At 47.3% G+C, this 15,697-nt stretch overlaps 1 protein-coding gene across 4 annotated transcripts in view; it reads right to left on the bottom strand.

Moving 5' to 3' along the window:
- Positions 1-24: 24 nt before the first annotated feature.
- Positions 25-15,697, bottom strand: part of BIN3 (bridging integrator 3) — a 93,375-nt gene continuing 77,702 nt past the window's right edge. For all 4 annotated transcript variants that reach the window (XM_077305319.1, XM_077305323.1, XM_077305320.1 and 1 more), the window contains 3 exons: positions 14,441-14,582; positions 12,320-12,454; positions 25-1,259 (listed from right to left, as the gene is read on the bottom strand). In XM_077305319.1, coding sequence (XP_077161434.1) covers positions 1,113-1,259; positions 12,320-12,454; positions 14,441-14,582 — 424 coding nt within the window. In that variant the 3' untranslated portion in view covers positions 25-1,112. The remainder of the gene's footprint in view (positions 1,260-12,319; positions 12,455-14,440; positions 14,583-15,697) is intronic.

Here is a 15,697-nt window from a genome sequence, read left to right as displayed (position 1 = left end):
GAAAGACAAAAGAATGACACCGTATAGTTTTGAGGCTTTTAATTATTTTATCCAAAAATAGAATTGGACACTGGTCACAGAAACAAATTGATAGCAGAGTCCTCTCAAGTCACATGTGATTAAATCCTAAAAACAGTTTGGGGAGGTCTGCAGGAAGATAAAGCACTTGGGCTTGGAGAGCTGCCTTTCAGCCAGGAAAAGTGGGAGAGAAGCCATCAGTGGGGCCCCAAGTCTAGGGGAGCTTCTCTGAGAAAGGGTGTATAATTTACCATTTTCTCTCCTGAGCGTAATCCTTCTGCCATAGGCAAGATGTCCAGTCTTTTACTCATTAAACACAGGTCATAGTGACACAGAAGGGGGGAAAAACCCTGCCACTTACCTGTATCTGGGGGCAAACTGGTCATTTGTGTAGCCTCACTCTGAGTTGTGTATCTGTTCTGAGGTCACAAGGGATCACCGTCTGTGGCGCTTTGCCTTTGCCTCCTAGCCCCCTTGCCAGGGCTACAGTGATCACACTTTGACAAACAAAACAGTATATTTAACACACTGTACCAAACAGATGCTGTTTTCTACATCCTTCTAGTCCACGCAAGCTGCCAAACCTAGTAGTTCCTTCTTAGTAAAATGCCCACTGTGTACTGACAGTCTCATTTAAAGGCACAACAGCTCAATCCTGCCTGGACTATGGCTGACCTATTGAGACCAATGGATTGGGGGTGGGGGCTGGGGGGGGGAGAATTCCCTGGTGTCAGCTGCTGAAGATGAACTCTTCTGTGCACCATGAAAGTAAGCAGCACTAATGAGACATTTGGAAGTGGTGGCATCCTAGATTAAGTAGCAGTTTAGGGCGCTGCAGGAACTACAACCACAGACCACGGGTTGGGAAAACATTAGTAGCAACTCCATTCACAGGCTGTTTCAGGATATCTTTGGGAACTGCTGCACGTGCCCTCCCTCCACCCAGGTCAAAACAGCATGTCTGCAGGGAGTTAAAAAGTCAGAGGCCCGAGTCTTTGGAGGACAGGAAGTGAAGCCTTCTGTGGAGCAGCAGTGGGGCGGGGCACGTGTGGGTGGCCAGTCTGCCTGTGCCTGGGCCCTCTTCAAGGCGGAGGTCAATCATCTGCCACAATCGAGAGGGCCCTCAGTTCATTCAGCTTGGCTTCGTTCTCCTTCTCCCGCTCTTCATCAGTCAGGCCAGGCACATCGATTTGTTCTGTCAAGTCTCCAAAGATTTTGTACATCTCTGTGTAATACACAACCTAAGAGGAAAGTACAGGAGTCATTTTCACTCCATCACAAAATCACCAGTTTGTGCAGCAAGTGGGCTTTGACAAAAATTCAATAAGAACCAGATGCCATGGGAAAGACAGGACACATACTTGTTCAGCTGTGGACAGTATCTGCCCCCCTCCCCCCAAAAACATTAAGGACTAGACACTTCTTGTTTTCAACAAACTAACTCTTTTTAAATAATGTGTCACATTTGATCTAGGCTAAAAGACAGCATGGTGTAGTGGTTAAGAGATGTGGAGAACTGGGTTTGATTCACCAATCTTCCATATACAGCTGGCTCATCTTGGGCCAGTCACAGTTCTCTCAGAGCTCTCTCAGCCCCACCTACCTCACAGGGAGAGGAAGGGTAGGTGATTGTAAGGAGGCACCCCCCAGTATCCAGTAATTCTGCCTCTCTTTCTCTATTCCACAGTGGGAAAGAGAAGGGATTTTATTTCATTCTTTCTCATTCATTGCATTTTCCCTATTCTGTGACATTGTTTGTGTGGCTAGCATTTCCACTTGGGATTTAGGAGACCCTGGTTCAGATCCCCACTCTGCTGTGGAAGAGTTGGTTCTTATATGCTGCTTTTCTCTACCAGAAGGTGTCTCAAAGCGGCTTCCATTTGCCTTCCCTTTCCTCTCCCCACAACAGACACCCTGTGGGGTGGGTGAGGCTGAGAGAGCCCTGATATTCTTGCTCAGTCAGAAGAGCTTGATCAGTGCTGAGGCGAGCCCAAGGTCACCCAGCTGGCTGCATGTGGGGGAGGAGCGGGGAATCAAACCCGGCTTGCCAGATTAGAAGTCCGCACTCCTTAACCAGTATACCAAGCTGGTTAGAGGCTACTGAAGGAAAAGAAGCTGAACATGAGGGTGGGATGGGGAGAAAGGTAGATTGGCTGATGGGTGGGAAGCAGAGGGGAAAGCAGGGAGAGAGGAAAGGCTACGAGGTGTTCAGGGAAGAAAAGGCTTGTGCCAGATCACTCCTGAGACTTGCTGGCTTCTGGGAGTGATCTGGCACAGGCCTTTTCTTCCCTGAACACCTTGTAGCCTTTCCTCTCTCCCTGCTTCCTCTTCTCCTTCCCACCCATGGCTTTGGCCATGAGAAGGACGCCTTGTGGACAGAGCGACAACTCTTCAGCCTGCCCTTTTTTCTGGAGTAGGCGGTATTCAGATTGCTGCAAGGTCAAAGGGAGTGGCACACTGATTTAAAATTGCACTTTTCAGAAAACATTCACCTTTGGTCTAAGAAGCCCATCAGCTTTTGACAAGTCAGGGAGGGATATGAAGATAAAATTTAATGGCTCTGCGCGTGTGCGTGTGTGTCGTGCCATGGAAAATGCAACCTGATGCAACCAGGGGCAGCTGATGGGGCTGGACAGTAAGAAGGACACATTCAAGGGCCAAACTGCCTCCCAGCTATTACTAGTTTGTACAAGCTGCCTGGAAAGGGTAAGTCGTCTTAAGTACCAAGTTGCAACTTTCTAGTCAGTCAGAAAGTAAGTCATCGGGTTGCAAAGCCAGTCCACGTATGGGAGAGGGGGGTGCTGCAAGGCAGACCACTTGGGAGATGCCCAGCAAGGCTGAAGGAAGAGCAAGAGGAGTTGATGCAGAACAACTGTGCATCACTGTCCTTCCCTTCTCCTCCTCCCAAGCTGGAGGAGGAGGAAGTCCCCAGGTGGAGCGCAGGTGCTGGGCTTGCCTCTCCACATCAGAAGGGATCAGTGGGCTGTGATCAGGCAGTGACGAAACCCCCCCCCCTCCCAACCCACACAGCCGTCTGGAGTTGTGCAGAGGAGGCAGCAGGAGTGAGTCATGAACTCTGACCTTTCCGGGTGGGGGAGCTCCTGCTCTTGCTGCAAGAATGCAACAAGCTGCTTTTACAGGGGAGGGCGAGAGGGAGGAAGTTCACACACACACACACACACACACACACACACACACACACAGGCTGGCTTAGATCAACACTTTCTTCCTTGGAACCATTTCATGGGCAGTCAAGTATGGATGGGATTTTCACAAATGCAGGTTAATCCTCCCAACGCCCCCACAAGGCGGCTATTATTATCCCCATGTTATGCATGGGTGCCCAAACGGCTGGGTGCCTTCCCCTCAAGGTCACTCCCAGCCTATTAGGAAGAAGAGGATTTGTGGCTTGAGGGTGCCGAACACCTTGCGCACAGCCCACTAGACCGCACTGCTGCCCTTGCTGCTACTGTCCCTTTCACAGATCACCATAGCAACGAGAGCGGATGGAGTGAGCTCCCTACGGAAGTTCCAAATCCCAGCTTTCCCATCAACCCTACCCTCGCCCTGCAATCGTTATGGGAGCCTGGCTGCATGTCGGGCGGCTGCTCCCATCTGCAAGGAGCTTGGCTCAACAACAACAAAAACCCATTACTAAGCCTTGGCTGAAATGATCATGACATCACGAACACAATTCACCATCAGTTCTTGTATCCAGAGAAAAATCCGAGAAAATAAGTGTTACCAAAACGGGGGGGGGGGGGGGGCGCCTAGTGGAAATCTACCTATTAGAGACTCCTGGCTTAGGCAGTCCATTCTGTGCTAGGACTGGAGAGGCTGGAACCGAAAGGGCCACAGGCACAGCCCCTGTTCAGGCCCATTTTGTGCTGGAATGAGACTTTGCAGCTTCTTTCAGAGAACGAAGAGGGTAACAAATCCCCAAACAGGCTGGTGCTGGCAGAGTGCGAATCGGTGGAAAAGCTACCTGCTGCCAGTTGTCACCTGTTCCACTTGCCCCCAAGCTCCCACGCAGCTCCTGCCAGCCTCAAGAGTCAGGTGTGATTGTTCCCTGCCCGCCTTCCTCTTTAACCTGGCCATTTTGTCCTGCGTGAGGCTTTGAGAGCTGATCTTGCTGGAAAAGGCAACTGCACAAGTGACTCCAGAAGAAAGATTCCTGCCTTCCTTTGAAGCCATGCCGAGGACCCTCGTCCGAGGGCACAGCCGAACTCTTGCAAGGGAAGTCTCGCTCTCCTCCCTCTTTAAGTGCAAAGGAAGCTGCAGCGTGCTCCAGGTGGCCGGGAGACCCACGAGCCCAAGAAACTGGCATTTCCCCCCCATCGCATGAAGGCGCTGAGGAAGGAGGACGTTATTAACCCATCCCCGGGACTCCAGTTTGCCGGGTCTCTCAGTTACGCCGCTAGAGCAGCCCCCCAGGCAAACGGTTCTCACTCGATTAAGTAACAGCAAGCGGTGCTGGTACAGAGATGTGCCCCATCTCCATGGAGACAGCCTCTCCCCCTCACTCTCCAAGCACATTGGCTTTTTTATCCTGCGGGGAACAAGAGGGGCGGCTGCTGCGCCCAGGAACACCTTGATCGATCGCAACCGGTGGCACAAATGCCTCGCCCTCCTTCCTTGGGCTAATGGATTAACAGCTGGGGGGGGGGAAGGGGCCCCCAGGGAGACCAGAGCACTGAGATCCGTAGCATTGCTTTCCCTTCTGATCAGCAGGTGACGGAGCTGTGCTTTCTGGTGATTCAGCAGGACTTCTGGTTTACACAATGACTAATGAAATCAAATCAGCAACAGCAGAACCACCAAAATAGGAAGAGCCAAACCACCGGGGGCTGAGTGGGAAGGGCTCCCTGCTGCGCTATTAAACTGCACAGCCCCGAGGAACAGGAGGGGAGGAGTGCCCTCCCTCCTCTCACATACTCGTTGCCCCGTTAGTGAATACAAGCGCCCCTCCTTCTAATAGACCCCCCCCCCATGTTTCCAAAAGTGCACCCCCTCCAAAAAAAGAAAAGAAAAAGGGATTGTGTGTACACATAAGCAACCTGCGGCCGGCCTCATGGTGCTTTTTAATAATGGGATTATCTAGGACTGGTCTGCACTCCCGCCCCAGCCGGCGGTCTCTTCAGGCAGTAAAGGCAGCAAACAAGCCTGAGCATCTTTCCACACATGCAGAGCATTTTGTAAGCTTGCAAGAACTACCTGGGCAGGGAGCAGCTGGGAGCCCAGACACACTGTTGGGGAGCCTCCCCGTCCCAGAACACAACACGGGTTTGCATGGCCAGTTCCTTCCACCTGCACGGTTGCATCTGGCATGCTTGTCTCTCAGCTAGGGTTGCCAATCTCTAGGTTGTGGCTGGAGACCTCCCTCGGAGCGAATCAAGCATTGGAAATTACTTCCCCTGGAGAAAACGGTCAGGAGGTGGGCTCCGTGTCATTATGCCCCTCTGAAGTCTCTCCCCTTCCCAAACCTTACCCTTCTTAGACTCTACCCCCAAAATGCCCAGGTATTTCCCTACCCAGAGTTGGCACTCCCTGCTCTCAGCTGTTCTTAACGTTTCAAGAGCAAGGAGCATGTTTACTAGGAGGAAAAAACCTCGATCGGGTTTCCACATAAGCCCAAGGAAGAAAGGGGAATGTCTTCAGCCAGGCCGCTGCATTGGTAGGCTTCTCCTGCCATGATTCTCCCTTGCCCCCCGGATGTGAAAACCCAACTAATAAACAGGGAGGGGCAGCCCCAGTGTTCCTTACTGAAGATCTCTGGCTGGGCATCCTGGACCCAAAACACTTGGGGGGGGGGGAGGTCTGTTTGTGCCTTGTGCAGAATCAGGAACAGGCTTTGATGAAGGCATTGCCTTCAACCTCATCCTCTTTGGGCATACCTGAATCTGAAGCAGATATGACCTTGAGAAAACAACCACACCGAGAAGCAGCTCAGGAGAGGGTATCAGCTTCCCTAAGAGCATCGTCACTCCATGGTTTCTGTGATAAGATGCTGGTCTGCTCCAGAGGGGAGTGTGTGCCAGTCAGGCTAAATTTAGAGTGCCATATTGTGAAACAACGTCTGGGGGACAACTGTTCAGTTGAACAGTTAAGGCCACAGCCTACGTCCTCCGGGGTGGAGAGAGGAAGGTCAAAATTAGGATGATTAACCAAGTCAGTGCACTTGAGGGCGCCACACTCCCAAAAGTGGGCATCCTCTCCTGGTAACCTAGGGAGGGAGACTAACAGAGAGAAAGTTTAAAGGACCCCAACATCCCAAAACACTAACATCTAAGCTCAGGGATCAGCCAAGCCTCGTCAACAGCCACTCCTAGAAATCCATATTCCTAGATGATGCCAATTTGGAGCTAAAACTCTCTCAAACCAGCCAAACCCAATTCACATGTTTATATTTAGGTTGTTACAGTACAAAAATACCTAATTTGGGGACACCAACAAGACCCTGACCTTTGCCACAAAAACAAAGTTATAACAAAATGGCAATGCAAAAATATGCAATTATGATGCTTTCCCCCAAATGGTGTACATTTTAAAAAACAAAACCTTTTTTTAAAATGTAAGACTGAAGAAATGGGGAAAAATACTGAGGGGGTCTGGGTATCAAAAAGCAAAGCTTCGCGCTTGAAAGAAAGGCCATTAATGTGCTAATTACATGCAGCACAGATTTTGTTCAGAATAAATTATGCAAATCTGCATATTTTGCAGATATGCTTTATTCAAACTCATTGTTTGAGTTTCTGTAGAGTTTTGCCCCCCCCCCCCATACTGTAGAAGGAAAAGAGATGAAGGGGAAACATGGAAAGAGACTTTAGGACACAACTGGTTTGGGTTTTTACTGTGGTGTTTTTATGATCTGATTGTAACTCACCGCAAGACAACTTCAAGAGTGGCGGGATATGAATCAAATTATTATTATTATTATTATTATTATTATTATTATTATTATTATTATTATTATTATTATTATTATTATTATTATTATTATTATTATTATTAATAATAATAATAATAATAATAGCAACAACAATGGGAGAAAAAGTCAGTCAGACTGGACTGAAGTCTGGGTACCTTTGGTTCTTTGCACCCATTAAGATGACCCTAGATTTCTGCATACGCTTCTGTGTGCACCTACTGATCATTCAGGCTACACTTTGCCTCTTCTATGTCATACCTCTACCCTGGAAGTTACAATGCTCCCTCAAGTTTGGCACAGACTTACTATTACTGCTTTTGCCATCGAGTTGTAGCTGACAAACCCCAAGGAAAGGGATGTTCAGAGGTGTTCTGTCACTGCCCCGTCATTGAGCCGCAGCCCTGCTCCCAAGGGAAAAAGCGCTGAGCACACAGCACAGCAAGAGCCGAAAAAGAGAGCGGCTCGCACTGAGTTGACTCTTGACACCAGCTCTCAAGGCTAGCTCTCAATACGGTGACCTGGGATGTTTGAATCATATATATATATAATCTTGAATACTGGTCTTCCTCGAAAACTCTACCCCCGGGGGACACAGTGGTCTTTGACCCCCAAAGAGAAACTGTTTTTGCATAGAGACTAACTTCAAATAAAAAGGCAAAGCTGTTCAAAACAGAGGCCAGAACTCCCCACTAAACAGGATCTCTCCTTGTGTGTGTTATTTTTAAGTTACACAGAGTTGTTTAGCAGATGTGCTCCTGATGAAGGGTTCTATGTAAGCTGAAAGTTCCCGTGCTCACAGCCGAGCTGCCCAGCCCTAAGGTTTCTTGCACTATCAAACACTCAGGGTGGGATGGACCAGTCGCTGGGCAACACAGCGTTACAACCACATTAAACTGCAGAGATATTAAGATGACTGAGCAGAGATAATCTACGAAGTTTCTTTTGCTAGTAGCTGCTTAGAAATCACACCTAATCCCAGGAGTTTCGAAGCCTTCTATAAACAGATTTGATGCACATCCAGAGTACATGTGTATTATACAATTGCACCCTCCCCTCTCCAATTCCAATTTAAGACATCTTACAGATTTAGAAGAGGATGGGATTCAGGCTTTCTAGCCAGAGAATAAGAATAAGGAGGAAATGAAGTGTTCTGGTCCAGCCTCCCATCGACAAGGGAGTACAAACCCTCTCCCTTTTATCTTACGTGTGGGAACTTCAAAGTCTACAACAGGGGGAAGATTCTTGGCCCCATCAATTCAGATGAAGCTTGTGGGTGGGCAGAAATACTTAGCCTTGGAACACTGCATTCACCTGGGGGCCAGGATGATATTCTTCAGCCCCCAGAACAGGGAAAGCTGAGTACCCTGACTGTAGGGAAGTATTTTCCATAGACAGAACTGAAGTTCTATGCACGTGGACAAAAGCAGAAAGGTTACGCAGTAGTTATTTGGGAATGGCTCTTCGGGTTTTTGTAGGAGGAAAATATAGGAAGGAGGTGGTTTGTCCTCACAAGATCAAGTTCAAGGAAGCTCACCTCTGCTGTACTTTCCCCATTTGGCAAAGTACTGTATGCTGAGAGCAAAGGTCACCAGACTCTCATGCTTACAGACACCTTGCAAAGGAGACAGAGAGCATTCTGATGTGGGTGTGTTTCCATGTATTGCACTACTACTCTACGTTTCCTCCACCAGGGAACCCCAGAGGGCCCCTGCAGGCCCTGTCCAGAGTCAGATACGTGCCCCCCCCCTTCTGCCCATGCAGAAATCCTTCCAGAGGAATGATGGTATATTAAAAGAGTACAAATCTTTCTTCTCCCACTGGAATTCTGTTAAATGCAAAAACAAAAAAGAGCTTTTGAGTTAGGTTACTGGGACCCACCACATACAAACCATACCTCCTTGGAAACAAGTTCCAAATGGTTCGATGGGACTTAAAGCCCAGAGAAAGGTTCCTTGACTGTACTCAAAAGACTTTGCCTTCCTCGTGGGTGATCCTTTGCTGCAAACAGGATTCTCTTTGCCTGATTTTTATGCAACATGGAGTGGGAGGACTCATGAGTGAACACGGGGGGGTGGGGGGAGGAATTGCTCTGTTTACTACTGAATCCATACAAGCAGGAGCTCCAGGAGCTGCGGGAAAACAGCCTGCCCAGAGTCTGCAGAGGACAGCTGGGTGAAGCGGAGGAGCCGGCCACAACCAGAGGGAATGGCTATCTTCAACACAGCTGGACTTGCAACCTGACTGGTGCTTTTCCTGCCATCCTTTTCAGAGGGGAGTAAACTAATCTTGGCACTCGGAGTGATGCCTGGGAACATCTTAGCCAATAATTAAGAGTTATGCAATCATTATCGATAATTATATAACCACTGCAAGCAACGCTTTGAGGAGCTCACGGTTTACAACACTTAGCTGCTGTTCCTAACTAGTTATAAACACCACCGAGAAAAACCTCAGATTTCCAGTGAGTGCTACTCATCAGCTCTTCTGGAGATGGCAGCTGATGGACACTTGAGGGGCTTCACTGTGTGTCCTATCCAACACAGAAGGAGATTCAGAAGAGACGTTCTTCCTTGCTTGCCCTAAACTGCTATTTTGCAAGTTTCTTTTCCTAAACGCTCAATGCACTTTAATGCTTTTGTCAGTAATCTCTTCAACACCCCTATAAAACAGTCCATTGCTATCCGCATTTGCTGGGGGGAGGGAAAATGATGCCATGGGATACTGCTGTGTTCAAACAACTATTTGGCCCTAGAACGAACCTCGTAGTCTCCCGAGCTCACATGATCTTCCCTCCCTTTTTATACAGCTTTGCAGACTTCTTGGCTTGTAATGAACAAAATCCAAATGGGAAATTTTTAGCAAATTGCAGAGCTCAAAAATATTGTTACTGAATTATCAACAAAAGAGAATTAAACTGCAGTTCAGAATCGTGGCTCACATGCCAGGAACAAACTCCACGACAAGCTGCAGTTAATTCTGAACCAGCCAGCCTCCAGTCTACACAAGGAGAGAAAAATGGGAATGGGTGTAAGATTCCACCGTGTTCAAACCCGGGCTTGTTTGTGACCTTGGAGTGCGGCTAGTGGCTTCCTTAAGACCACCCACTCAATTGCTTTAAACATGGCTGCTTCTGGTGCTTCAGCTGCCTCCTGACACTCAAAAAGTTACACTGCTGTTTTCCCTGCTATGGAAATAAGGAGGAAAATGTCATATGCATGATTTCTCTAGGTCAGACTATTGAGAAAGGCCCAGAGCCCAGTAAAGTCAGTGTCAATCCTGTTAGTCTGCTTCAATTCAGGATGTCACTTGAAGAGCAAAAGAAAGCAGTCCCCTTGAGAGGGAATTTTAGACCCTGATCCTGGAACTGTTCACTATCACAGTAGGCCTCTCCTCTGTGTTTTTCTATGGCTGCATTCTTCTGCAAATCAGAGTGTGAGAGAACAACGGGACAATTTCATACAAATTCATGCAACGTGATTTGCCGGGGGGAATGGCAGATCTGGCCCTCCAGCGGAAGAACCTCTTCCACACGCTCCGTGCACCCCTCTGGCCAAGGGCTCTGCCCTCGCGCGCATTGCTCTCGCAAATCCAAGAGGCAGGGGAACCCCCGGAAGCGTGCAGCTGATAGCGGACGGGATAAAAGTGGCTCCGGATTCCGCCGCTTGGAGCTTCGTTCAGAAAACCAATCCATCTGCCCACTCGTCAGCCGCACCACGTAAGGGGCCTCCGTCTGGAAAGCCGTTTCTAGTTTTAAAAAGGACACGCTGAGATGAGAAACGGAACCAGATATTCCACTGAGTAACACAATACCCCAAATAAACGGAATAAATTTAACAAGACGCGGATGGAAAGAGGCCCAGAAAAGAACAGTGGCTGGATGAATGAGCCGGCTGGGGGCGGCGTTCAGTCCGTTTACAACTTGCATGCTTCTGGACATTAGCTCATTCCTGCTCTGGTATCAAAGAGAAGAAAGGATGGTTGGACAGAGGCGGGTTCCGGCGGCAGGCGAGGACGGGGAAATTAGGCACGGTTCTTTATTTAAGCAGGACCCCAAGGAGGTGCTGCGGTTTGGAGTTTTGCAAGGCTGGGTGAAGCACCTTGTGAATCTAATCAAGGTGATTTCCTTTGGACACTTTGCCTCCTCTGTCACTTTGCAAACAGGCCTAAATTTTTGTGCAGCCACACAACAGAGAATCTGATAGTGGGGTATGAATCAGTCATAACCGTAGTCTGTTCTAAACTTTAAGAACTTCAGTGTTCCATTTAATTTTTTAAAAAATCAAGCTCCCAGCCCTTCTGAGAGAGGCAACAAACATTTCTTTTCCATCCTCAAAAATACAGCAAACCCTCAAGTAGAGAGTATCTCTCCCCTGCTGTCCCCATCATATTGCCCAAATTCCAACAAAAAAATTCAAGCTCGCCACTGAAACACCCACCAAATTGGGTGATATACTGATAATTTATATAAATAAAGTGGGCTTACTTGCTTGTAGAAATCTGGACCTCTTTCTAACTGCCAAACTTTAAAAGAGATGTTTCTTTTTATAAATAGAGAATCTACATCTCTACTGAAGGCTCAAGGAACGGAGAAACTGCAAAAGGGGTGATGAAACAGGCCCCTGCTTGTCCAGTCCTTAACAGCCGTTTTGGGGAAAAGGAAACATGAACAATATCCTACATTATATTCCCCAGTAATCCTAACCTCAGCCTGTGGCACAATTAAGAGGCAGCACTATAAGCAAACAAGGGAGTGTGCATGCATCATCCCCATTGCTGACTCCATCTTTTGATCCCCCACACAAAATTAAGCTAGGAGGAAGAGGCAGGAGAAACCCTGCGCCACCTTCACAACAAATGCGCTCAGCCTCTTGGTACACCTCAAGAACTTTGGAGACGTAAAGACAGCTAATTAATTACATTTTTATCCTGCATGTCTTCCAAGGAATTCAGGGAGAGCCACACACGTAGCTTCCCTTTTTTAAAATCTTCGCAACTGTGAGGTCAGCTAAGTCAAGAATGTGACTGGGCAAGATGATTTGAACCCAGCTCTTCATGGCCTAAACTCAGTACTAAACTTAATCTAAAGTGGATTAGACGGTTGACTTTAGCAACCAGACTTCTGTTCATAGTGTTCTGCTAAAAGCTACTCCAGGTGCTGCTTCCTGACAACACACTCAGGCATGCTGGATTCCTACCAGTTGCCCCATCCAAATCCCCAATGCCCCTACAAGGAAGCCCTGCTGAGCTCTTTTGCAATGTTCAGCTATGACCAATTTAAGTGACACTCAACATTTCTAACAACTTACAATTCAGTTGGGGGGGGGGGGAGGAACACAACTTTAAAGCAGAAGAAATAGAAATCAGTCATTGTACCTGAGCCCGAATCAACGACTCAAAGCTTGGCTTAAAGTAGTCAATCCGACTGCTGTAAAATCTCGGCATTTCTTCCAAAAGCTGCTTGTTCTTGGCCTCAAATTCCTCTTTCACGGGCCTCAGTTCTTCTCGTGCCTGGGAAAAGAGTTCACAAATTACTTCTACCTGCCAGGTGGTCTTTGAAAGTCATGCTGTAAGAAGCCTTCCTTTGAACTCAGTACAACATGGCCAAGATGGGTCCTCTTTACTCCTAGGCACCCAAGTGGCACCCAATGGCACTCAGATATTCAGGAGCAGTTGCAGAGGAGAGATGCAGACCTCATGGCTCCACGCATTTTCAAAGAAAAAGCAACATTTTGGGGCGCCCGGAAATATTTCCCTCCAAAGCCCTGCCTAAACAGTTGACTTTTGATACTTTGCTGGATATGCTGTTGCTTCAGGACCACCTTTTCTCTTAGTACTTCTCCCAGCCAATCACAGATCACATCTTGGTCACCACCATGTCAGAATGCTATTGAATCAATCAAATTTAGCTACACACCAATTTCAAAGCAGGCAAATAAATCTGAATTAGGAGGGTAATGTTTCTTTCCAGACTGGTCATGTGGGTGAGCCTAGCCAATCAGGAATGTGAGGGCAAATGAAGCTAATACGGAAATGGCTTCCTTTGTGGTGCACTTCCACTTTCACAGCAGTTCCTGAAAAGGGCCTGAAGGTGTTTCTATGTACCATTCAAACCTGATGAAAATGCCTCTCCCGCCTCTTCTTTTGACTCAGCCCTATTACAAATCCACCAGGAGGAGAAAATCCCTCTTGCTTAGCCAGCAGGACAAAATCACTTACTATGTCATATGCTTTGATTTTTACATGTACAAGAAGCAATCTAAGCTTCTTACTATTAAGCTTACTATCCGCTGTTCTTAAAGTTAATACAGTAATTCCTTTAACACAATGGCCAATATACAGAGTTATAAAAAAGACAACCTCTTAGGCTCTGGGCAAAACCAACCGAAAGCTGATTCGCACTATGCGCAGGGCCTGGCCACCGCCAGATGTTCCCACTGTAAACCCATAAAACAAGGAAGAGGAAGCATGTGTCCTTAAAGCATTCAGGGACAGGCTATGGCTCCCAAATGTATGATTAGGGATGCAGGTTTAGACCTCACTTGTTACTGCAAGCTGTCCCTATGCCACTGCAGCAAACACAGTTGTCACATAACTTGTGAAGTAGCCCTTAGTGACAGAAGTTGTTATGCGCTTATTGTTAGGCAGTTCCACTGAAGAGCTTCTTAGCAGAAGAACTCTTGAGAATGTTTATTATTTCAACCACAACCTTGGCCTTGCGATTTCCATCTTTCAGTATTACCGTTCTAAGACACAGGAGCAGTCCTACGGGGTCTGAAGGAATCTGAAGGAATCTTGCTCACTCATTTCTCTCTCTCTCTCTCTCTCACACACACACGTTTCATAACATTTGGGAAGGCATTCTATGGCATGTGCCTATGGGTTCAGAGTGTGTAACAGACATGAGCGTGACTCAGTGGAGTGTTCCTGAATCTTAAAAGCCAAAACATTGGATGGAACAGGAGGAACTGGAAAGGGAGGGGAGGGGAGGCAGGAAAATACATGAAACGGAGGGGCAAAACCAGTGCGCATATTAATGGATAGAGGAGGAATCAGTCTGGCATGCAAGTAACACAGCACCCAATGGTGCCCCCAGTGGCACAACCATACCTAATGTCACCCGAAAGGGAAGAGCTACTGCAGCACATGTGGGAATTGACCCTCTGATGGATGCCTTGGTGGGTACCACAACGTGAAGAACTGGCAGGTGGAGAATCCAGCTTGCACACCAAATATTGGCTTATGATACAACGACTGAAAAGGTCTTGTATGTTTGCTGAACTGGCCCCACTCCCAGCCCCGTTCCCTTCCAAGATTAGAATGAAGTAACTCCTTGGGGTGGTATTTAGTTAACCCTCTGCTAACGGTGGATTCTCCTCCAAAGGTTCTTTTGCATCCATTTTTGGCAAGTCCCTGAACTTTTGTGAAATGAATAGTGTGTGACTATCCTCTAGCCACACTAGTCTGAATGTCCTTCTCTCTGAGTTTGGCACAAACCTGATGCAGCTTGGCCAAAATGGGCCCTGTCTTCTCCTTCTCTTCGTACTTCTCCACCTTGGATTGCAGCCGCTTGTAATCCTGCAGAGCTTGTTCACGCCGTTTCACTGCCATGTTTAGGCTGGGGAAGACACCACTGAACCTATGTGGACATAAAGGAAGAACAAGCCTATCATCACAGTCCTGTCATGATGAATGGTTTCCACACTGCGTTTAGCTCACTTCACTGTTAAGAACTTCAACAGGCGAGCACCACGTAAGAGCAGCTGCATGTGTTGTTCCCTGGCTGGCCTTCAGAAGCAGAGCGGGTTTTCCAGTGATTTCAAAACACTGGCCAAATTTCACAATCAGCACTGCAATCCCAAAATGCAAAAACCATGCATCTCGTGATCAAATCAGCCTGAAAAATTCTCCTGTACATCCTGAAACTGAAGATGTACCATGTTGCTGCCAGAAATGTCAACCAAGTTCAGAGCCAATCACCTTGCTATTATTTTTTTGTTTGCTTTTATTTTCTAGAATTTCTATATCACTATGCTGACGGAATGAGTTTGCTCAGATTTGACGTTACGTTCTACCCCAAATACAAACTTGCTAGAAAAATAATTAATGCTCGGCATGGTCAGTGGCAAAAGGAAACGTCTTTGCCAAAGGATCCGCACAAAGCCGACATAGGGATGACCGTGAACCCACTGAAAGAAGGGGCCATTGACAGAGATGCATGGCGGAAACTTTCCTATAGAATCACCAAGGGTCGGACATGACTGAATGGATGACATCATCATCATCATCATCATCATCATCTACCCCAAATACAAACTGTAACATTAGTCAGGAATGTAAACCTCAATATCTTAAATATTAGCACAGAAAGGCTCATACTTTTAAAATTGGTGTCTCCAACAAACTACTGATCCCCCAAGAAGACTCTGAAGCACAACTGTGAGAGGTACTGAATGAGGTCTATTTTTGTGGAAAAGGATCCCCTTCCCACCTCAATAAATAATCCCCACCCCTTTTTCACTGTATGCTGATAAAAGCATTCGTGTCTGTGGGGAAAAACAATCAATTTTCATTGCACTGCTTATTGTACGTATTATACTGTCTTTATTGAACTGTTTTCTAGTTTTGTAATCCAGCTTTACTGCACTGCTGTAGTCTCCTTTCTATAACCCAGTTCTAACGCATTGTTTTTAGGCATTATCCTGCTTTCTATGTCATTGTTCTTTGAGTGTGTCATCTGCCTTGGGTCTCAGC

The sequence above is a fragment of the Paroedura picta genome, chromosome 12 (genome assembly GCF_049243985.1).
Source record: "Paroedura picta isolate Pp20150507F chromosome 12, Ppicta_v3.0, whole genome shotgun sequence".
NCBI lineage: Eukaryota > Metazoa > Chordata > Lepidosauria > Squamata > Gekkonidae > Paroedura > Paroedura picta.
The sequence above is the reverse complement of the archived record's forward strand: the minus strand, read 5'-3'. Positions and strand labels throughout refer to the sequence as shown.